The sequence below is a fragment of the Musa acuminata genome, chromosome BXJ1-8 (assembly GCF_036884655.1).
Source record: "Musa acuminata AAA Group cultivar baxijiao chromosome BXJ1-8, Cavendish_Baxijiao_AAA, whole genome shotgun sequence".
NCBI classification, from domain to species: domain Eukaryota; kingdom Viridiplantae; phylum Streptophyta; class Magnoliopsida; order Zingiberales; family Musaceae; genus Musa; species Musa acuminata.
The window spans coordinates 4,895,088-4,920,073 of record NC_088334.1 but is presented as its reverse complement, the minus strand read 5'-3'; the positions used below and the strand labels follow the sequence as shown (position 1 = coordinate 4,920,073).

Sequence of the window (24,986 nt, the reverse complement as noted above, 5' to 3'; positions counted from 1 at the left end):
GACTGGTTTCGTCTAGTGGCTAACCCAATCACTATGTCCAGTATTTGGTATCAAGCGGATATGAAGATGATGAAGCACCAAACCTTGTGAAAGCCAATGCATCTATCAATCATCGACAGACCCATTCATCCGTTTCTTTGAGAATATTGATTCATGGATGAGGCCGATACAAGTCTTTGATGTTGACCACTGCAAAATCCCACCACCACCACCACAAGGGATCAGATGCTGATAGAACGAACTCTTTGATACGAGCCCATTCTCAAAACTTGAGCCTGGATATCAATCACCACCACAAGTAACGCGAAACCAATACCCCATGCTTTTCATTCCTTGTTCGGAAACCAATTTGATATCATAGGCACAGCATATATACTCTCTAATTCTATATCCAGAACAACAGGGAGAATCCTCTGATACCGAAGCACAGGAAAGAGTAATGTACCTTCATTCCATGCGTCTTCCAATTGCATCAGGACTGCCACTGAGTTCTTGAGCAAAGCAGGCAAAACAGTCATCTGGTACTCACTCTGTTTTAGAAAGACAGACATTTGAGGTCTTTTTGAGTGATTACTTGGTGCCAAAAGCATCTCATTCTCATTCCAATCAATCTACTGTGCCGGTCTCCTCGGCCACCACTCCATTCGATCTTCTGGAGATGGCTCAAAAAGGAAGAAATCTTTGTAAGAAAGACACAGATATCTTACAATTCACCTGTTCAAGTAAAATGAAGAAAAGAAACAAAGTTTTAACAGGTGAGGCTTAGGCAGCCAGCTCAATTTTTCAAAAAAAAAAAAAAGATTGCCTTCCTATTTTTGCAAATTAATTAGATCAGCTCAGGTCAAGGGCATATGTAGATTGATGCTTCTGTACTAAAATATAATATATAAAACACATGACATACCAAGCTGTATATTTTCTGTACTTCAAGTTATATAATGTTATGCATATTTCTCATAAGACTTATAATTGTGTCATGGGCTCAAATGATCGCGGAAGCCCTCGTGGATTATTCTGTTTACTGAACAGGTGGCCCAACATTGACCTCTCATGACTACTTTTACAACCCAATTTCTTGCGGAGGTATCACCACATACATCTTCAAAGTTGCTTCTTGCCCTGGCCAACCATCTATTCACTAAACTCTTTGTTTTCTTTAGTGTTTTTTTTCTACCCTTGTCTACCGTATTGATGGGTGCACCTCCTGCCCCACTTGAAGCCATCTTTCTCCAAAATTGTTTTGCTCCCCATCTTCTGCGTCTTTGATTTCATGTCTTAAGAGGATGCCAAAAAGAATCTTTCCCTGTATTGCAAAGACCACATAGGTTCAGCAAGAAAAGCAAGCGGATTTTGCAGATGCAGTCTACTAGTAGGTCGAGCTATTCTCAGTGATCAGACAAGTTGGTTCTCTCTAGTACATGAAGCCACAAGACTAACCTGCACTCGCCTATACGAAGCTAGAGTTGCCAAAGGTTCTTTAGCCTTGTGCGGTTGTCCAGACTGTTGGTCGAGATTAATCATCTGACAGCGACTGCATCCACCTAAAGACTGCACATGAATAAATCAAACTAATTAGCCACAAATTTCTGGGAAATAAAAGGTCCACATCTGCATATAAAGAATTGATCCTCTAAAGGTACAGTGTTGCCACGAATGAAGATGCATATGTTATCAAGATGTTAGTTCTTTCAGTACTATGAATTAAGACACCCTATTATAAGGCATAGTCTTCATGAGAGGATTAGCCCTTATGTGAAGAAAAGATATTAAATAAAAGAAAATTTTTAGTTGGACTAGTGATTTTGCCTTCAACATAGCTAAATGGCTTGAAAGAGATTCATATAGTAACCCCAAATTGTAGGGACATTGCAGCTTCTAGTAATTGCTGCTGCATATTCACAAGATTACACTACATCGATTTATGTTCATAAATTTCCCTTAAACAGAAGTCAACACCTCCCGTAAAATCTGCCTTGTGCTTTGAGCTTTCTCAAGTACAGTTATGCTCTGCTGCTAACCACATCACATGATGAAGATTGGTGTTCATGAGAATACAATTTTAAATGAGTTGTGCCAGCCACATCCTTGCACACTAGGTAGTTGAGTAATACATTTGAAATCTGTAATAAGGGTTCTGAAAACTTACAGTAAAACGAGCTTTACCAATATGAAGGCTTTTCCAGTCATCTTCAGCAAATGGTTCTGCTCCTGAAATAACAAGATTGGGACGAAATCTCATCGCATCAACAAGCACCCGTTGTACACATCCAGAGTTGTCTTTCAGAAAATCTAATGTGAACACAGAAAACAATATAGCTTCAAGGTTACTTCTCTGGACCAATTTAAATTCTGCAGATAAAGACATGAACCCACCTGATCACAGGAAAACAATGTTGTAACATAAAATTGATGACCTTACAAAAGTGACAAAAGTTTACAAAAGGGAGTCCACCCTTTCTAATTCAAAATGAAACAACATCTAAACTTAATAATTAATGGAAAGATCATCAGGGAAAAGAGATGCAAAATCAGCTAAAATCATTTGTGCCTAATTGAATTGAATTTTACTATTTCCTACAAGTGGCCAACCAGATTTGAGGGTCTAGTCTGGAACCCGAGACCTCCTCCAACTATCTATTATCATGCCATGGTCAAAATTGATGCCTGCAAATCTTTCTTCTCACATTGAGAATTTATGTAAAAGATAAGTTCAAGAGGGATCTAATTTAATAATGAAACATATTGTAGTAGAAAGGCAAATGCTACTTGGTGAAAGACCCCAATATCTTGATAATGTTCACTCCTTTATTATAGGTATTCGCTACTCCACATAAACTATAAAAGTTAGAATGTGGTCATTATGATTTAATTGAACTTATGAAAACAAGATATACCACCAGAGACACTAACCAGCAGGTAAGCAGGCTACAGCTAATCATAGCTCCTACTGTGATAGAATGATCGATTATGGAATTTCTAGGAAAAAATTCTACAATCAAATCTAATTACTACAGAACAAATCTCAAATTACAAAAAGTAATAAAGAAAGGGCATACATGAGTTCAACCGGCTATTGAGATCACCGACACTCTCTTCAGATACTAGTAATAGCTGTGCTTCATTTACAAAGTTCAATTTTCCCCATGTATCTCTGCACATATTCCCTCTGCCTCCCATAATATTACAAGATCGATACTCAGAACTTGAACATCTCACGAGGGTACAACGGCGAGCAATGGCTTCAGAGAACCACATATTGACTTCATCATTATAACACTGCACCTTGTATCTATTCCAAATGAAGCTTGTTAAGGCATTAATGTGTCAACTCATATATAAGCTGAAACTTGAAACTGATCTTTTAAGAAGGTATACACATTGTTTGCATAAGTACATTGAGCAGAGATGAAGTTGTTTATGATAGTCAATGAGTATAGATTAGCATGGCTTATATCTAGCTTACTAGAGAAAGATAAAAGAGAAATAATCATATGAGGGTTATGTTTATCATAAGGGAAAAAAAGGGTGGTTTTCTTTGGTAGACAGCAAACATTTATAATACATCTTCAGAAGAAAAAAAAAACTGCCAACAAAGAAAGGAAGATAATGCACACCTTTGGCCATAAATATCCAATTCTTCCATATAATCAAACGATGAATTCTCCTGAATTGGAACGTGCAATCTTTCTTTGCAACGTGGTGATTCTAAATTCAGTATCCCACACTCTAAATCGATAAATGAACGAATATTGCACATCTCGGGAACCTGCAAATTCCAACATTTAAGTTTTGATCGAAGGCAGTGTGCTGCTTATTAGCAAGACAAAGCTCCTAATTCAATCATTTGCACAATAAGGACAAAAAAAATTAGGAATCTACATTTTGGAATGCATATCATGTACTTCCAAAAAATATATAAGATTCAAAGACGAGAGAGAAACATTAACTGAAAGCAGCTTGTAATAGAAACAAAAAAAACTAACGCTTTTCAGATATTCTCACCGGCTGTCAAATCCATGCTAATATTTCCCAACCAAGCAGTTTGTTTATTGAACATTGCAAATTGAACTCCAAGTGTTGCTTCTTCCAAATTAATTTATCCAATGCTAATATGCACTGGGCATGCTTTTTGCATCTTCAGCTGGACTTACTCTTTAGCAACATCACAATGTAAAGTCTATATCCTTTCTTTCCTTATTTTTGGTTAATCCATGCAATAAAACAATCACTTTACCCAGTAGAACATGATTGGAATTTGCCAGTTAAGACTAACCAGTAGAGGAGTTCTATAAAGGATCATTTCAATATTCAGAGCTGTCAAGACAACCAAATAGTCATACACTAAAAATGTGCTAATAATCTATAACATGCTAAAGGGAAAGTCGTAACTAATATTTGATTTTCCATTTTCCATGGATATACTTTTCATCACATCTACTCAATGACACATGGTGTTGTCATTGCAAGCAAGATTAGGTTCCCACAATTGGGTTTGCATGTGAATTTGGGATGGATATCAGATTTGAACAAATCATCAGCTCCGGATCTATGATCCATATCCAATATAATAAGCTTATCCATCCATGTCACTAGTTTGAAACTTGTAGTCCAGCAGTATCAGTTTTCAATCACAACAGATTTTACGTTTTTTTTTTCTCAGTGTCTACTCAACAGATCTCTCATTCTCTCTCCCTCTCCAAGCCTCATCCATTACTCCCTTAATGCAACTTTCTTCCTTTAGTCTCTCTCCCAACACCTCAACAACCTCCTCTAGCAACCTAATTAGCAAAAAAAAAAGAAGAGTTAAGATCCATTTTAGCCCTTGTGGTTTTGGCCATGGACCACTTAAGCCCGTATGGTTTACTTGTGTCTAAAATAACCCTTATATTTTTAAAAACATAGCATATAAACCCCTCACCTCAAGCCTGAGTTAACAGATGTTGGAGTCTACTTACGTAGCATGCTGATTCACAATAAATCATTGATATAATGACGCATATAATTTAAGTTTAAAAAATGATTAAGGTCCATTTTAGCCCCTGTGGTTTTAGTCATGAACCACTTAAGCTCTTATGGTTTATTTGTGTCTAAAATAATCCATATATTTTCAAAAACATAGCATATAAGCCCCTTTCGTCAAGTCTGAGTTAATAGACGTTAGAGTCTGCTTACGTGACATGTTGACTCACAATAAACCATTAATATAATGACACATATAATTGAAGTTTTTAAAAAAACTAAGACCACCATCAATGGCGAGAGGAGGCGTCGTCACGGAAGCGACCACCAACAACAGCATCAAGCCGCTGCTGCCTAGCAAGACATCATATGCACGTAGCCTCTCCCATGTGGACGACGAATTCAGGAGCTTCCGATCCTGCGTCAGGTGGATGTGCGTTGACCAATTCGACGCTAGGCACGCAGTGGTCTCCTAGTCCCTCTTCCTCCTCCTAGGTGTTTTCGTCCCCACCGCCTCCTACTTCGTCCTCTCCTATCAGTTTTCAATCACAACATATTTTATGTTCTTTTTTTCCCACTGTCTACTCAACAGATCTCTCATTCTCTCTCCCTCTCCAAGCCTCATCCATTACTCCCTTAATGCAACTTTCTTCCTTTAGTCTCTCTCCCAACACCTTAACAACCTCCTCTAGCAACCTAATTAGCCAAAAAAAAAAGGGTTAAGATCCATTTTAGCCCTTGTGGTTTTGGTCATTGACTACTTAAGCCCGTATGGTTTACTTGTGTCTAAAATAACCCTTACACTTTCAAAAACATAGCATATAAGCCCCTTCCGTCAAGTCTGAGTTAACAAACGTTAAAGTCTGCTTACGTAGCATGTTGACTCACAATAAATCATTAATATAATGACACATATAATTTAAGTTTAAAAAAAAACTGAGACCACCATCAATGGCTAGAGGAGGCGTCGTCATGAAAGCGACCACCAACAGCAGCACCAAGCCACTGTTGCCTAGCAAGACGTCGTATGCACGCAGCCTCTCCTGCTACATGGTGGTCCAGCTCTCCCTCACCTCTGCCTTCGGCCTCTCCTAACTCTGCCTCTTCGCCTTCGTTTGTCGCTACGGCCTCCGCCACTTCCTCTTCCTCGACAAGATGGATCTTAACCCTTTTTTAAACTTGACGAGAGGGGCTTATATGTTACGTACGTTTTTTAAAATGTAAAGGTTATTTTAGACACGAATAAACCACAAGGACTTAAGCGTCCATGGCCAAAACCATAAGAACTAAAATGGACCTTAATACTTTTTTAATCTTAAATTACACTTGCATTATATTAATGGTTTATTGTGAGTCAGCATACCATGTAGGCAGACTCTAACATTTATTAACTCAGACTTGATGGGAAGGGCTTATATGTTACGTTTTTGAAAATATAAGGATTATTTTAGATATAAGTGAACCATAAGGGCTTAAGTGGTCCATAATCAAAACTACAAGAGCTAAAATGAACCTTAACAAAAAAAAAAAAACAAAAATCTATCTACTCGTGTTTTCTTTTCTTGATCTCTCTTTTTAATGCCTTAATACAAGGCTCTCTCAATCACTGCCTAGTACACATATCAGCAAAGTAGTAGTCGTCCAATGCCACCACTAATTGTTTTCATTTTCTAGGACTATCACAACACCCAATGGCCACCTTAGAGCCCCTATCACACAAGTTGGCTTTTTTATATTTTAGACACCTGCTTTCATTTTATTTTTTTTATTTTGTCATCTTTCTAACCACAGGGTAACCTCTTTTTATGGTTGGCTTGATACGAGTCGACAAATTTACAAATAATTTTAGTTTGTAGTAGTCCCTAGAAGCTTGTCACATAGGTCCTTCAAAAAGAATATAAAGAGGCCTTATTTTGCATACAGGAAGTCGTAAAAACTACTAAATTTTGCTAATATCAACACTATATTCAAGAAAAAAACTCCTACACAGTTCAGTTAACAACAGCGTTGGCTGTATATGACATGGTTTTGCTAAAGAGAGGTAAATTATATAATATTATACTATATAAAGAGTCATATATAGTATAGCCTAATGAAAAGCTAATTAAAAAACAAGCAATTCATGCAAATGAAACACAAATTCATGCGAAAAAATGCAAAATAACCTTTTTCTGGGTAAGAATTTCACCAGTTGGTCCTTTGAGAAGCCATTCTCGATCATATTTTAGACCTAATAATACATGGTAAGCAAAAGTTAATGTCAATCTAACACTATTAGTTATAAACTGCACCAGTAACATGTCATTCATGTCCAACAATGTTTAGATAGCTAGTAAAAGCACATCCTAAATTGCATCAGTACTGCATGTTGCCTCAGAAAAGATGCATAGTACATGCACTTTTTCCCCAAAGCAACAGATTTCAGAAAGTCATACAGAGATATATACCTTCTATGCTTATTTTGAAAGCACAGGCATGATTGCTTGTGTTTGTAACATAGAACTCTTACCAACTGGCACATACCATGCTGTTGTACAATTAGTACCAACAATCCCTGCCTCCTGGTTCTTGAGCTTACTAAGTCAAGATCTCTGGTGAAAGTTTTCCTTTTTCATGGAAGAAAAAGGCAAGGGGAAATACGTTGCTGACTTAAGTCCAGACCCATCCTCAAGCTACCTCAAGCTGGAGGTAATTCCTCTATTTGCTCTCCCTCCTCTCTTACCCTTTCTATTTTCTTTGTCACAATTCATTCTGCCAACATTCCTGTCAGCATATCATGTGCTAAAGGTGCATTACAGCCAACAAAGGGCACAAAAGCATGCCCCATCAAGTAAATTATTGGCTTGTAAAACTACTAGAATCCACCCTTCTTATTCTGTATTTATTCACAGGACACTTGGTTCTATCTATTGAGTTAACAAACACAAGCAACATGCAAAATATCTAGAGCTAATTACTGATGCCTGTATGAGAGGTCACCACCTCTATTAGCAACGATCAAGGATCCCCTTCATGTGTCGATAAGAAGGGGATAATGTGAACTTAACATTATCAAGTCTGATTCAGGACTATTCTTGGTGATCTCCGGCTTCACAAAATAGTAGATAATGTGAACAAATTTCATGTGTCGATAAGATGCAACAAACCAAGCATTTCCTTTAATACTAGATGATGGTGAAGTGACAACAAATTTCAGCAGTCTTGGAGAGTTACATGCAGAACCTTTAGTAAGGTTTTAAAAGAGCACACAATAGATTGATGGGCCAGTATCTTTGATTTGTGGAAATCCTTCGACTTTTGAGATTAACAAAACATTAATTCTGCTACCATCAAGGTTTCAAGTTTTGGTACAAGGCCCCTACCAATCCTTGACTAAACCAGTATGGATTTACTGAACAAAGGTACTGATTTACTGAACTTTAGTAAGGTTACAAGAGCAATACAAAGGAATGATGGATCAATAACTTCTGTTTGTGAGGCTCCTCCAACTTTAGGGATTAGCTAAGCATAAGTCTACTACCATCAAGTAGCCAAGAATAGGTATAAGACTCATACCAATCCTTGATCGGACTGAGACAGATTTAATATACTGATACACAAGGTCTATCGTACCGAAATGTACCGCCCGTACCGGACGGTATGTACCGGTCTGACAGGTTATCGGTACGCGGACCGCCCGGTACCGCTACAGTACTACAGTACTATACTATACTACTGCTACAGTATAAAAATAAAAAAATATTCGGTACGCCCTGATGTACCGTCTGGTACACCGGTACCGTACCATACCGAGCTCGGGTCGAAACGCCGGTACGGTACGGTACAGCGAACCTTGCTGATACATGATATGTCAACATACTGATCAACACAGACCAAAGAAAAAGAAGGAAAGAAGAGGAGAGGATGAAGAGAAGAAAATTTGAGAGGTAGAGATGGAGAAGGGCAGAAATGGGGGCTGGTTCTGGGAGCAACAGGAACACATTGAGAGGTCGGAGAAGCCTGGGAGGGTTTGCCAGAGCACTTGGAGGTGTAGGGGTGGCAGCAAAGGGGACTAAGAAGACAGCAATGATGAGGAGGCCTCTGACTGTTTCCGGCTGCATGTTCTTCCATACAAAGGAAAAGAACTTCCTCACCCAAGGCGTCAACGACGGTAAAGATCAAGATTAACTCGGGCACATCTTGGTTCAAAGAAAAAAGAGGCAAAGATTGAGATTTTTCCAGGGGGAAGGGATCAAAACTAATTTCAGGAAGATCTCTAAGAAAGAACCATGGTACACTATCTAGGGTTGATTCTGACAACTATTTTCAACTTTCCAAATTTTTAAAAAAGGTAAAAATTGTGGTTTCAATGCCGACCAGGAGCCAGTCCACATGCCTAAACAGGTACGAAATACCGGTCAGTTGGTATTGGTTCAACCAGTTCATTGCCTATTTGCAAAACTATTTGACCCTCAACTTATAAAAGAGAGATATACTTCCAAGATTTTTTACTTATGAATTAAAATATCAATGTTCAGAGAAGCGCAAACAACATAAAGCAGTTTAACTTTGTCCGATAATTCTCTTCTCTATTCAACACAGATGAACCAAAGGAAATTACTCTTAGAAGAGCATCACATTCAGAACCAGTTGCATATTTAGCATCTTTGTTCATGATGAGGAAATATAAAACCTATGTTCAGAAAAGGAAAGAGGATAAGGGTACCGATGTTGCTTAAAGGCCACTTGTACACAGCAAATCCTGCACAAGATTTTACAGGGTAGACTGTGATGGATTTCAGCTGAACAGAACGTACAAGCTGCAGTGACCCAATACCTGTAACACACAAAAGGAAAATCTTAGGCCATTACAACAAAAAATATATTTGATTATAAAATATCCTAAAAATGATAAGCAAAATTATAAGACATTTATGCACCAACAACCGATCATATTTATTTGAAAGGTCTTTACTTATAGCAAACATTTATTCACTACAGATAATCCATTCCATTTGAGAGTAAAATCCACATCAATAAAAGCTTCTTGAAATACTTCATGTCTCACTACTCAGGTCAAGTCCCTCATTCTATGTTCACCAAACATAGTCCATATTTATTAATCAGTTATACACTCTAATCACCCAGTACTCTAGAGACTAGGTATTGCTATAATTTGTAGGGGCATAGGCACTCTTGTTCTTGAACACATAAAAGGTCATAAATCCACAGAACAGGTCTCACCAATGATTAAAAGTAATGTTCACTCAGCAGTAAGGTATAAGAATGTTTGAAAGTGGATTAAGAAGTGAGGTATACCTGAAATAGGATCAGTCTTCATTCTTAATGGATATCCATCTCCAGATGCATTCAACTTCTCCACAAAAGAATTAACTAAAAATCCTAGAAATTTCTGCAGTAAGAAGCAAGAACAAACAATGGTAAAAAAACAGTGCCAGGTTTTTGCAATAACAAGGGTTAGAAGTTAAGCTCTCAAATTGCGATTGTCAAAGGGGAAAAAAGTACCGGTAAGAAACTTTCTTGAAGGTCCTAAAATGACGATAGTTAATCCTTATGCAAATAAAATATCAATCACTACAAAGATAATGCAATAAACCCAGAAACTGTTTTCTAGAACTCAGTGTTCACAGTGTTTGTCGTATATATTACATGAGGACATGGTATTGGAATACAAATATGACTTTATGAACAACACTATGCAGAATTGGAATTTGTTTAATTCATATAAAGTTTTCCACCAAATAAAATGCAATTGGTTTAGTCAAAAATCAAGACTATGCATTCCTTTAAGTTGCTCTGTAGTGCATTTTTTTCCGGTTACCCTTAAAATACATTACCATGATAAGGAATACAAGGATTAGAAAAGAAGTACCAGATCTGATCAGCAGTGGCATGACAGAACTAATTACTTCTCTTAAACATCTAGATTTTGTGGCTTGACCTTTTAGGTTGGGCCTTTACCTCAAAGATCAAATAATGTTAGTGAGGCTCCATTCTCCACTACTATAAGTATGGGCACCATATTATTTATTTTCTTAATATACAAGATTTTTAACTCTTTGTGACCTACAGCTACAAAGTTTACAATTTTATTTTATCGTTTCAAGCCTTTATGTTAAATATTTGCTTCTTCATATTCATAAATTAAACAATGTCACAAAATTGCATCTACTGCTTCACTTTTGTAGTATTTTTCAAATTTTCTGTTTTTCCCTTTTTAGGGAGACTCCAATTGGTATACTTGAAAGTTGAAACTATCACTAGCTTAAAACTGAAAATTTAATCAATGCTCATAATTATTCTATTAAAAATGAATCATAATATAAATTATAATGTACAGCTATAATAGTTTAGGCCAATTCTAAGACAACTGTAGTAGTTATGCAGAATACAAAAACTGTTACGTTGGTGGTTAGTGATAATTAAGGTCCACAGTCACCAGTCCAACTAAGGATCATCAATAGCTAGTTATCAGTCAATATTTATTTTTTTATCATTTTTTTAGAAATATGAAGTGGTACAAGTCAGTATACTGCCCAATATACGTTGAGCAATTGGACCAAAATTTTAAACTTTAATCTTTTATGCAATTTATGCTATATGATATAATGGCCTCCCTTCATTACCATTACAATGATCTTTATGGTGCATATAATGGCACATTGGCACCTATTTTGAACTTTATGAGACAATATAAATCTAATGAGTGCTGCCATCACTAGATGAATGTTTGATCAATAGTTTTAATGTAAACAAGCTGCAGATGCAAGAAGGATCACAAACTTAAATAAGCAAAATTGAACAACAGGAAAATGGATAACATATAGTGCCTCTGCATCTTCAAATGCCGATGTGTAACCGAAGGATATCCTGACAGCACCAGTTGGTTTTCCATGCAAGATATCATTGTCATCCCAGCAAACATGCCCAACCTGACATGAAAAGAATGTGAATGATAAATTTACATGCATAGTGCATGAATAGATAACAAAAACATTAAGTGTATATCACATTTTGGAATCACCATGTACTGTCTCGTGCTATGTCAGAAGGGCACATGGGGCCGTAAAAACATCACATTCTTATATGCTGATTTCACACAACTGAGCAATGTGCTGGTGACTATGGAACAAACTCTCACAGTTTGAAATTACATGCCAGTATAAAATCATGCACCTTTAAGATCACACCACGGATATTGTTCTAAATTTCTAATATTTTCTGGCTATTGCTTATCATTATCCAAGAATTTAAGAATGCCATCCCATACTTCAAAATAATTTTAAAATGATCCTACTCTATTGAATATCTTGTTACCATCTATAACCAATAAAATAACCTATGTACTTAATTTGAACATCAAGATTCCTTGAAATTTAAATTGAAACCTATGTGTGCTGGCATACAAATAGGTATTATGCAGGGAATCTATCTGCCCACATCCTGCACCTACATTTTAGAACTTTCGAAGAACGTTTAAATTTTGATAGTTACAAAGCATCAATTATATTCAATTTTTCTCTTAGGATCACCATTTATGATTATTGCAAGCTGCAAATTATCAAGTCACCAAGCATATCACATATTAACTAAATGCCCATACCAAAGAGCAATGTGATGATTACGATTAGCAGATATTTAAGTGCCTACCTAACAACCAAGATGTATAGATACATAAATGTTAACTGACTCAGCACTGTTTATGTGCCGAAAGTAACACAAACATGCAAGGATGTAGAGACTCCTAAAGGCACAAATAGACATATGTGAGTTGGGCCATGTTACTTTTTGGCCTCCGACATGTACAACACATGCTTATACTGGCTTCGATTCAGTTCTTTTTTGCATTTCTTTGTGTCATTACTCCCCAGGGATGTTATACTACTTTCCATATCAGTTACCCACCATTCAATGAGATAAAGTTATCCCAAAATCTCTCCAATCTACAGATAGATGTGTATGACTGCCAATATGAACCAACATAAGACTCCTTCCAAGCTGTTTTCTTTCGTAATGGAATGCATCGATAGATATTTTATTCTCTAAAAAGAAACTTAAAAGGGCTTGTTTACATGCAAAAACTATGCTAGACCTGAACAGTAAATGGAGAAAAACTATTTTCATGCTAGGACAAGATAAGCTTGCACAATTTCCATGTTTAACTTTTTAGCTAAACCAATTTTAAGATTAAAGACTAATCATTCTCATCGGTGGTCTATACATCATACACAACATACAAGTGATTTTGGTCCTTTGCTGATTATAAAGATACATGATCTTATCTTATTATGGTTTATTCCAAGTATTGAAATCAAGGTCTGTCATACCGAAGTGTACCACCCGTACCGGGCGGTACGTACCGGTCCGACAGGTTATCGGTACGCGGACCGCCCGGTACCGCTACAGTGCTACAGTATTATACTGTAACTCTGTAGTAGTGCTACAGTACTATACTATAGCACTACTACAGTATGAAAAGTATAAAATTATTCGGTACAATAGGGTGTACCGCTTGGTACGCCCTGATGTACCGCCCGGTATACCGGTACCGTACCGTACCGAGCTTGGGTCGAAACGCCGATATAGTACGATACGACGAACCTTGATTGAAATATCGTATCGTACCGGAGTTTCGACATTTGCTCGGTACGGTACGATAGTACGGTACGATATATATATATATATATATATATATATATATATATATATATATATATACACACCGCCCGGTAATGGGCGGTTCGTGTACCGGTCTGCTGACGGACCGGCACGTACCGCCCGCACCATGCAGCATTATTCGAAATTGAAGACCTTGATTTATTCAATTATGTGGCGAAAAAATAACATAGAACTGTTCATACAAAAGACCAAAAGATGAATGAAGGCACAATCTTACGGAATGATGACAAAGAATGTGATGTACCTCAAAGTTTGCAATAAGATCGGAATGAGACAAGTAAAGATATTTGGCACATGCACCTGGATTACAGAAGCAGCCAGTCTACAGAAAACCATTTAACAAAAGAAATTCATCAAGACATTATCATGCCAAAATAACTCAATATTGCATATTTAGTTCAACAAGTCTGCAAGGTGATCTTATTAAGCAATTGTCTTTATTTAAGTACCTGCACTATTAGTTCTAAAAAGCTAAGTTAGTAAAGTACCCAAGCAAATAAGTAATTATACTGTCTAACCATGACAACTTGCTTTACCAATTAATAGCATATAAAATGTTGAAATGTATCGCCATGTAGACATAATCTAAAATAAATAAATGAGATATCAAATGTTGATTGACCTATCAAGCTATTGCAAAATGACATGAAAGGGAAGACCATACTAATGAAGCTAAAGTCTAGGAGAAATTCATATACCAAATAGGAAAGAGAAGCAAATCAACAGACATAAAACCATCTAAACTATCATTTCCTCTTTGAAACCTAAGGCAAGATAAGCACACAACCAAATTTTGTGGGATACTCTTGAAGAACTTATTGCAACTATGCATATTTCTCACTAAATCTTTGTCCCCGCAGATCCCAAGACCCAAAAAGAGAAGAGATTGTATTAGACAGATGACCAGGGTAAAGCTTTGTCAAATTTTATATAAATATATATCTCTACCAGTTTCATTATGGGGCTAGGTTGCCATCCAGAAGTGATGCATATGACTAGTGATATCACCCTCAACAAAGACCAATGCCCAGAAAAGATTCGTGCAGCAGACCCACAAATTTGGAACATTATGACTTCTTGTTGTCGTTGCAGGCTTGACTCAGAACCAGGGTTTGCCGTACCGAGCCGTACCGCCCGGTACGGGCGGTATGTACCGGTCCGACAGATTTTCGGTACGCGGACCGACTGTTACCGGTCCGAGTACTCGGTACACCTGGGTGTACCGCTCGGTATACCGTACCGTACCGGTACCGAGCCCAGGTCGAAATACCGGTACGATACGGTATTGCGAACCTTGCTCAGAACTATATGAATTTTAAAAACTGATAATCACACTATATCTCAAGCTGATGTGTAAATTTAAGTAGTCAAAAAGAAGTAGAAGACGTGGAAAGATTAATGAAATGACATGAGAATGTTAATGGAACAAACATCATAGATGTCACAACCTAACCTGATGGGAGAATTGACCCATTAATTAGATAAGCCTAAGATCACATGGTTCAATATGCTTCACTGGTAGTGCACTCACCTAGTATTATATATCATGACAATCATATCTTATACTTCTACTGTGGGAGTCGTTGAGGTGTCACAACCTCTACCACTTAAAAGCTTGATGTTCTCGTCAAGGCTCAAAACCAACACATAACCAGAATCATATCCTAGTAGACAGTATGTGAAACTTATTGTAGTGGTAGCTCCACATCCTGATATGTCATGAACCTCATCCATGAATAATCCTTTACTAGATTCACTCTCTCATCATACCTTACACTATGTCCACTCTATTATCATATGTCATGATTTAACCCAATGGGAAAATTAGTTCATTAACTAATTAGCATAAAACCAAATGACCCAAAATGTGTATGCCTAAGTTTATAGACATAGGCCCATCTGGCCCTGTAAATCATCATAATCATCCACTCACTTGCCATGTGGAACTATTCGGGTATCAGAATAGATGTAATGGTCTAAAAGTTTTGGACACTGGTGATCAACTTCAGAAGGCTACATGATCTCCTAAATTACTGCTCTTATTATACATAAAGCATCTTACCTTCTCATACAACTATTCCCAATGTTGTCTTTTCCACCTGTATGTTATATATCATAATGACAAGGAAGCCAAGTCTAGAAAAGATACCATCAGTGTAATAGATAAAATTGTCCTTGACCTTATAGAAATGAGAAGGTTATGTCCATCTTGTTCCGAAAAAAAGAAAGTAACAATATCAATTAATAGAGTTAAAAGGATGCAGAACTCAAATGAAAGCAGAAACGAGAGCCAAAACTAAATATAAGCACTAAAACATATATAATCATTTTCTCACCCGCAACTGAATCCCTGACAGAGAAGCCAACTTTTCAACCTCACGATACCCGACCCAGGAGCCATCTGCTCTTTTCAAATTGAATGCAATAGTAGGACCCATGTCTTGATATGGTGCCTTAAACACAAACAAATAAGATTGGTATTTTACAGAGAAGATAGCAAGGACAACCAAACCAAATAGCAAAAACCAACTCCTTCACTGCTTAAATTACCAAGCTTAATTATTAAAAAAAGGTACTGATTAACATGCAGAAAGGCACAAGTGTCTGCAGAAGCATATCCTTCTACATGAATTTAGTATTAAAATCAGAAACAGTTATTTGAAAGGACAACTATTTGATAGCTACAAGTTTATCATCATAAATGATATTTTTTTTATAAAAAAAAAGCATGCAATTGATGTTGGTCCCAATTGTATTTTTAAAAAAGCACTACAAATTGACTTTGAAATGAAGTTTGATCCAACAACCTATAAAAACAGACAACCCCCTTGGAATAGGAACAATAAAATCCACCTAAAAGATGTATTTTAATCATCTGAGAGACTAAATAAGATTTATGGCTTGATTAAAAACAAAATAACTTTTTTGCTATAACTGACCTGAGAGGTATTTCTGCCATAGATCTTGCAAACTTCCGCTCCATTTTCATGTTTTAAGTCCATCATCTTTGTTCTTGTGTAAGTGGCAAGAGATGCTGTATGCCTGCAATGGAATAACAACAGGATAAATGTCTTCGCAGTTCACAAAGCAATTGTCATCCATGTAGTAAGAGATGAGAGAAACAAGTTTTAGATTCCCTCCCATAGTGAACAAAGAAAGGCCAGAGTAACTCAGCTTTTGCATATTTTACAGCACAAAAATACATCAAAATAGTAGGGAATAACATAGATCGAGTTCATTTTTCAGTATTATCTTTAATGTACTATATAGTTGCCAATTCAATCTAGAATAACAAAAAATTGAAAAATCAATTTTAAAAACATTTATTTGATGCACTACCAAGTAATAGAAAATAAAGATTAAAAAGTTTCTTCACCTATTTGACCTGAAATATTTTCAATTGCCAATGAGAAAATTCAATTTGATGTAGCCGCTATTTTTAATTAAGGCACCTAGTTTCCCTTTACCCAGTATTAAGATTATGTCTCATAATACATATTTGTATCATATACATAAAAATCTCAGAAACCAGTCAACATGGCTTGTTCGCAATACATTAATGATTCTCATGCTAAGAACATGGAATATCTATTCTTGTAGATTGTAGTTGAAGAATTAAAGGTGTTAGGATACCAAGAAAAAGGCACTTCAACTAATTTCCTTCTATTCCATACTAGTTCTCCATTACTTCATGAAGCGAAACTCATAGAAAAACATAAACATCTTAAAGGAGATTGAGGAGGAAGCGCAAAACAGAAGGCAACTAGCCTAAGCTAATGAGAATAAGCAATCAAGGGGCCAGCAAATAAATATTAAGCAGCATGAATATCATGGAATAAGAAACAGGGAAAGAAGTGTGTCATGGCCTCAAAACAATTGATGGGACATTATTTTACAGGACATGCCTATCATCTTGAACCAAAAAAAATGGAAAAAATATGAGGCATGTTGCAAACATATAATAAAATTGAAGCCCAAGATTAAATTTAAATCACCACCCTCAACTTAAACCTAAACCCAGAAAATGCATACTGGTTTCAGTGATTTAAAAAGTGTTAGGTGCTAAAAGGCACCAAGGTCCAAAAACGCCCGAGGCGCTAGGCGCTCGCCCGAGCGAAGCGAGGCGCTAAAATATAAAAATATATAATATAATTAATAAATATAAATATTTAAAATTTTAAATAAAAATATGCTATTAAATTAAGAAAATTAATCATTTCAAATAAACTTAATATTAACAGTATAAGCCTACTGACTGAGAAAAGAGGAAGCAGCAGCGGCGAGCGACGACAGTGACAGCGGCAGCGGTAGCGGCGAGCAACGGCAACAGCAGCGGGAGCGGGAAAGGGAGCGGCGAGCAGCGGGAGGCGCGAGCGGCGATAGCGTTTGCGAGCGGTGAGCAACGGGAGCAGGAGCGGCGAGCAGCGACAGAGGCAGCGTTTGCGAGCGGTGAGCAACGGGAGCAGGAGCGGCGAGCAGCGACAGAGGCAGCGTTTGCGAGCAGCGACAGTGGCGAGCAGCGGGAGGCGCGAGCGGCGACAGAGGCAGCATTTGTGAGGAGCGACAGCGGGAGCAGGAGCGGCGAGCAGTGGGAGGCGCGAGCGGCGACAGAGGTAGCGTTTGCGAGCAGTGACAACGGCGAGCGGCGACAACGAAAGCGTTTGCGAGCAGCGACAGCGGCGAGCATCGGGATCGGGAGCGGCAGTGGCGAAGGTTAGGGTTGGGTTCTCACTTATATCGATTTTAGTTGGTTCGATTGAACCAACTAACCATCAGAGACCGAACCAGGACCGAACCAGACCTAAAATCCTGGTTCGGTCGCCTCGGTTAACCCAGGCGCTCGCCCGAAGCGCCCAGCGCCTGGGCTCGGGCGAGCGCCCAGGCGGCGCCTGTTTGAAGCGCGCCGCCTGGGAGATTAGCGAGGCGCTCGGGCCTCGCCTCGCCTCGCCCGAGCGCCTAGGCGAGCGCCCGAGCGCCTTTTTAAATCACTGACTGGTTTATATAATGTAGGAGGCTAGGAGCCATGTGTGTCCATTTTTATGGGTGCTATTTAATTGGGGATATGGAATTCTACAATTGTAAATATTCTGAAAAGGGCAGTCTAACGCAATAGGCTTCTACTAGTGCTAAAAACTTCATTATTGCTAGTGTGGAAGCTAGAAGGTCAATCAAAATAGGCCTTTTGTTCTCAAGTATGATCTCCAAACCTACTACTAGCTGTTGATTTCCCTTAAATATAACTCTTTTTGTAATGATAACAGTAGTCATTTACTGGTTACAGTCAATCCTATCAGCCACTCTTTTAATTAGATTAGATGTCAAGAAACTCACCATAACCTCCTAGATCATTTTCTTCTACCAGTCAAGTTTCATGGCACTCGTAAAGTTGAGTTCAATGTACAATATGTACACTAGTAGTATCAAGTAATTGCGATAGCAAATATCTCACGGTTTAGAGGAACAAAAGTTTTCCTCACATATATATATATATATATATATATATATATATATATATATATATATATATATATATATATATATATAGCAAACATACCATATAAGGTTTGCAATTTTGATTTGTACCGACATACCGAGCCTTGCTCAATATGGTACGTACCGAGGCATGCCAATGGTACGCCAAGGCGTACCGAGTGGTAAGGTTCGTAATTTCATACCATACCGGAGTATCGTGCTCGGCTCGGTATAGTACGGTATGATATATATATATATATATATATATATATATATAAAGTTCAAAAATAAAAGAAAGCTTGACGACATCGCCTCGTTTCTTCTCCCCGCGAAGCCTCTTCTTCTCTTCGCACGGATGAGAAGTCGCCTCAAACAAGGAGGCGACATCTCATCTGCGGCGTCCGGCGAGGGAGGGTGGCAACAGATCGAGATTGTCGAGGGAGAGCAACGCCGAATCTCTAGGTTCTCCCTTTTCTTCTCCCTCTTCTTCCTTCTCCCTCGGCTAATACCGCCCGGTAGCAGGTCACAACGGTCGAAATCGACCGTTACCGACCGATTTCGGGTGGTAACGGGGCGGAAACAGCCCCAATCGATGGTACCGCCCGGTAGCGGGCATTCTGCGTACCGATCTACCAGCGGACCGATACATACCGCCTAGTACGGGCGATATCATTCAAAATTAAAATCCTTGCCGAGCGATATACTTAAAATAGATGAAAACCCTTCGAAAATACCTGAAAAATAAAAAGAAAAAAAGTTAGGATAGGATTTTTAAGTTAAAATTAATGTAAATTAGGTAAGAATAATGCCACAAATCTTTTTCGGGCTTTGAGGAGTAGCCTTATACAATGTTTGCAATTTCGGTCCTTCCAAATTAGCCTCCTAAATTTGATCCAGTACATAAATCGTTGCTTTGTTGAGTTTAGAAGGGTGAAAATAGAAGAATAAGAGAGAAATTGTGAGTGAAAATGAGTTTGAGAGAGTTTAAGAGAGTGTGATAGTAAAATGAATTAAAAGAGAGGGGAGGAAAGGGTTTAAAAACCCTTTAGGATGCCTCCAACGGTCAAATTGACCATTTGAAACCCGATATAAGTCTCGACAGTTACCGCCCGAGATAGCCTTGTATCACTAAATACGGGGTTAAAATTTTGGTACCGCCCAGTAGCGGGCGATCTGCGTGCCGAGAGGCTCTCGAACTAGTATGTACCATCCGTACCAAGTGGTACACATCGAAATTAAAAACCTTGATACTATATACCTAAAAATCATGCTATTAATTATTTAAATGTTTCATTTAATTTTTGTTTTTTCGTTTTACATTGTCACTTGGTGCATTAGACCCCACCTAGGGAAGACAATTATCACATGGATGTGGCCAAAAGGGCAACAAATCCTTGACCTGAAATAAGGGACCCCATATACATGCCGCCAAGCTAGTTGGCTGGGTGTGTATTTAATATTGATCGTTCAAATCTTTGTATAACTAGAAAAGTCAATGCAGATATCTATGCATGTACTCCAACCAATACAAAGTACATATATCTTAAACATTATATATATATATATATATATATATATATATATAACATAACATTATCATGTACGTGTATACAAATGTGTGTTTGTGTATTGTGTATGTATATGTACAAACACATGCATGTATTAGTATATGCAAAAACTTTGTATTCTTAAAAAATTGACACTAAAATTGCATCCATCTTACACAAAATTATGAAAAAAATAATACTTAAGTTTTCTTAGTAAAGTCACCATAAAAGAGAAATTAATGTTATTTATAAAAAATTCACATAGCTTAAGAATTGCCTTCCTTTCAAGGTTTGCCATTTCGCCCATACGTATTTGTATCAACTAGTATTTTAACGGTCTGGGCATGAATTTGGTACACAAACCACCCCTACTACGAGCAATCTGGTATGGTACTTAAAAAATAAATAAATAACATTTTGGCTCATGGAGGAAGGCTCTAGCCCTCTTCTCCTCCATGAGCCCACCGCTCTTGATCCTCCTTAATGCACCACCTATCCACCCACTGCCAAACCATGCCCCATATATCCACTCACCACCTGCCACACCCACCATCTTTTTTCCAATATGCCGCCTCCTCCTCTTCCCTACTACCTCCTCTTCTTTCTTCTTTTTCCTCTTCTTCCTTTTTCTTCCTCCCCTCCTCGATCTCCCCCAATAAAGCGTCAGTACATCGTGATGTACCAACACTAAGTAATACTAGTGCTACCAGTACCAGCATTTGTATGTACCAAAATACCAACACTCAGTATTACCAGTAGCAGTATTACAACTGGCCTAGCCTAGGACCGATACGGGGTTGAATACAAGATTTCATTTATTTCTTTCTTTATCCATTTCTTTTTCAAACAAATAATAATGCGTTATAACATGGATTTAACACTTCATTCTAACTTTTAAGCCACTCAATAATGCAGTATGTACTCATATGGAGTGCAACCCAAAATCCTCAGTCTCAACAAATCAAAATGATAAAACCACTTATTTCTAATATCTTATTATAAAAAAACGTATATTGCCATTTATTTCAAATGTTTGTGAAAAGGAATAAGAAATTTTATTTAAAAAAGAAAAAGAGTAAAGAGTCATTTGTAACACATACAAACATGAGTGCATGCACATGCACACACACATACACATACTTGGTTAAAATTTTAGAGCTATTACATTTTTCTTCCTGATGAACAGATTCCTAACCATACATTTACAGTAAGAATTAAAGTATAACTATGCCTACTTTGGGGTTGGTTGAAAACATACCGGGAGATAGCAGAATGAGTCAATGTATTGATTATCTTGAACCCATGACGGATGGAAGCTATGGCCAAAAAAGATATGGTCCCATCTTCAAGAACTTGTTCAATGTTATCCCTTCTTTTTATGAAATCAACATCAGCAATTGAAGCAGACACAGTGCCTAGAGAACTACAAATTTTAGGTTGGACTGAAATAGTCATAATCAGATAAACAATGTGAAAAGCACATTTTTGTCAGAGTACTAACCTCCACTAAAGTATGTTTTTGTAAGAACCTTTGCTGCTTCTGTGATTTACAATTATTATTAGCAATAGAAAAAATGGAATTTGCAAGCTTTCAATTGTGTAAAATTCTTAACTAGCTGTTAGTTGATACAATTCTTGAAATATAATAAGTTAATAACATCAAACAACCAGAACCGAGTAATCAAATATCAGCTACTGAACCCATACTGGTCCCTTCACAGACTGTGCAACATGCCAGACCAATACTGTATACTATAGAATATCGTAAGACAATATGATAAATTAGTTGAAGTGTCAATATACTTTGGCATGGTATGCTGCATACTAGTAAGCGATTGGGAACAATAAGGTCAGGGTACCATGATGCTTGAATACATGCCCAGTTGCCCACAAGCTCAAGTAACAGAGAATGAACAAGTTCGGTGGTTATAGATTCTCCTACGCATAGGTAAAATAGTTGATGTTGAAAACACATCATAAATAAATAGATATGTTCTGTGATGTACTTTAACCATATAGTTACAGTCGAGAACAGGTATCATGTCTAAACTTTGTTTATAAGTCCAAGCTACTATACTAATACTAGAGTGCATAACAATTGAAAACTTATGGCATGGCACTTATATTGTCCATTCTATAAGTACTCAATGCACAAGTAGGAAAATTTTAAATTATGGTTTAACAAATACTGTCAATATTTTAGACCATATTCAGCTGAGAGACCAATCCCAATCCCTCCTCCACTGCCTCTATATATATACACCAACACATCGAAACATATATCAGCAGAGGAGGCAGGAGAATGATTTTTTTGTAGCGCCATGAAGGCTTGCTTTTCCTTATTGCAGAAATTTGGTAGTTGACTAAAGGATTATAAAGTGAAGTGCACTGAATGAATCAATAAAATGAAGTTAAACTGCAAGCAACAACAAAGACAGTTTTTATTTTTTTGCAACTACAAAAAACTGGTACAAGATCCCATGAAAAGCATGAGTTAGAATCAAAATTGCCAGTTGCAGATGGGGGCTGCCTGGGTAGCCCATGCAAAACCCAGCCTATTCTAAGCACTAGGCCCATGGTTTGGGGGCTAACGCTGAATTTCCAGACACTTCATGTATGATAGGCTTGGACCAAGTCATGAACCCCTAGACCATCACAGTGCTATATAAGTTTTTGAGTTTTAAAGTAAAAGAAACAGTAAGATTAAATTGGTTTTCAGATACACTCCATAGTTTTATATGTGTGCTCTTATCTTAGATCCTTAACAAACTCCTCTTAGCATCCCTGCGAAAAGGTGGATAATTTATTTTAAGAGCAAGCCACTAAAAGATACTTCACCAATAAAAGGGGATTCTGTAAACCAGACTCAGCACTGGATTCTGCCAAGTGGGTAACATGGACTTGCATTGGCCTGGGCCGTTATTTGGAAGACTTAAATTCAGAATCTAGAAAGATTAAATATGTTTATATTCCACCTCAAATCTTTTTAAGGTTCACCACAGGAAATAACAAGATGGACCATGGGATTTGAATGATAATGCTCTAGTTAGCAACCAATACAAGTTTCTAGACACTCTAAACAAATACAGATATTTATATCTCATGATGCATTCATGTAACAGTATCCCATAATCATTTGATTTTCTCAAGATTCTTCTATATTTCCCATATAGGCATGTAATTTGTAAAAGACGAACTACAGTTTCTACAAGAACCCAATGATTCAAATTTAAGATGTAGATTTGCAGTTCTTAAAATAAATTTTCTAAAACTTGTACCTAAAGTCCATTTGATGCATCAACCACAGCATATACATATAGGACGACACAGCTTTAAGGATTTCATAGCTTTAAGAATTTCACATATATCTTACCAAGTGAAAAGAAATATTAATCTTCGACAGTGAAGGATAAGTGTAACAGGTCCATTGCGTTTTGAAGTACAATACATCATATTTAAAATCAGATTCTTTTTGTACAGACATATAAATTTATAATATGGAGGATAAAACTGCAAATGTACAAACCCAGATATATGCCTATTGAAAATAAGTAGTATAAAAGCAACATTCAAGAGCATTCAGTAAATGACAACAGAAACCCAATTGGAAACAACAACTCAAGTACCATGCAACATTGTGCATATTATATACTATACAATACACATGCATGTCATAAGAGTGAAACATTGGGATATAGCAAATTGGCCAATACCAATTTTCCCCACCATTCCATATGCACATATAATTTTATACTCACCAGGAAGGATCTTCATTTGTTTATTATGTGCCACTGAGAACAAATATGTTGGTACAGCCAGTTATAACTCAAATGACAACTTCTATCATAGTGATAATGCTTTAAGCAGAAAAGACATACTATAATGATGCTAATACACAGGCATTATCAGCACATTTTTCATTTATCAAATCTACAAATTAAATGAATATCTTCCTATTCACGAAGGTGGTGACAAACATCATGATCATCCTTTTGAGGAATGAGGATACAGACATGCGATGAGAATCTAAAATTTCAGCAGCAGAAATCCTAAATAGAAAACCATAAGATTGCCAAATGTTGCATACCAGATCGAATAACAAGTGCTCCAAGACCAGTTGGATATCCAAAAATCTAACCAGAAACAGAAACCGAATGCAATTACAGATAATGACATTCATTAGATATATTTACATATAATTCACTAGTTAAAATTTACCTTATAGAAAGAGAAGACAACGAAATCAGCAGGATATCTTGTCAGATCTGGTGGTTCAGTTGCACAGCCTTTGGCACCATCTATCAATACCATCCAACAACCACTGCATTC

At 37.2% G+C, this 24,986-nt stretch overlaps 1 protein-coding gene across 2 annotated transcripts in view; it reads right to left on the bottom strand.

The window, feature by feature from the left end:
* Positions 1-852: 852 nt before the first annotated feature.
* Positions 853-24,986, bottom strand: part of LOC103993636 (molybdenum cofactor sulfurase) — a 28,944-nt gene continuing 4,810 nt past the window's right edge. The window contains exons 7-22 of one of the 2 annotated variants that reach the window (XM_009413772.3): positions 24,876-24,978; positions 24,745-24,790; positions 22,159-22,197; positions 21,916-22,072; positions 16,578-16,680; positions 15,975-16,091; positions 13,883-13,960; positions 11,790-11,891; positions 10,258-10,351; positions 9,665-9,775; positions 7,125-7,189; positions 3,615-3,766; positions 3,057-3,289; positions 2,147-2,373; positions 1,438-1,548; positions 853-1,303 (exon numbers count right to left, since the gene is read on the bottom strand). In XM_009413772.3, the coding sequence (XP_009412047.2) occupies positions 1,181-1,303; positions 1,438-1,548; positions 2,147-2,373; positions 3,057-3,289; positions 3,615-3,766; positions 7,125-7,189; positions 9,665-9,775; positions 10,258-10,351; positions 11,790-11,891; positions 13,883-13,960; positions 15,975-16,091; positions 16,578-16,680; positions 21,916-22,072; positions 22,159-22,197; positions 24,745-24,790; positions 24,876-24,978 (1,861 nt within the window). In that variant the 3' untranslated portion in view covers positions 853-1,180. The remainder of the gene's footprint in view (positions 1,304-1,437; positions 1,549-2,146; positions 2,374-3,056; positions 3,290-3,614; positions 3,767-7,124; positions 7,190-9,664; positions 9,776-10,257; positions 10,352-11,789; positions 11,892-13,882; positions 13,961-15,974; positions 16,092-16,577; positions 16,681-21,915; positions 22,073-22,158; positions 22,198-24,744; positions 24,791-24,875; positions 24,979-24,986) is intronic. The other variant, XM_018830369.2, reaches the window with a different exon arrangement.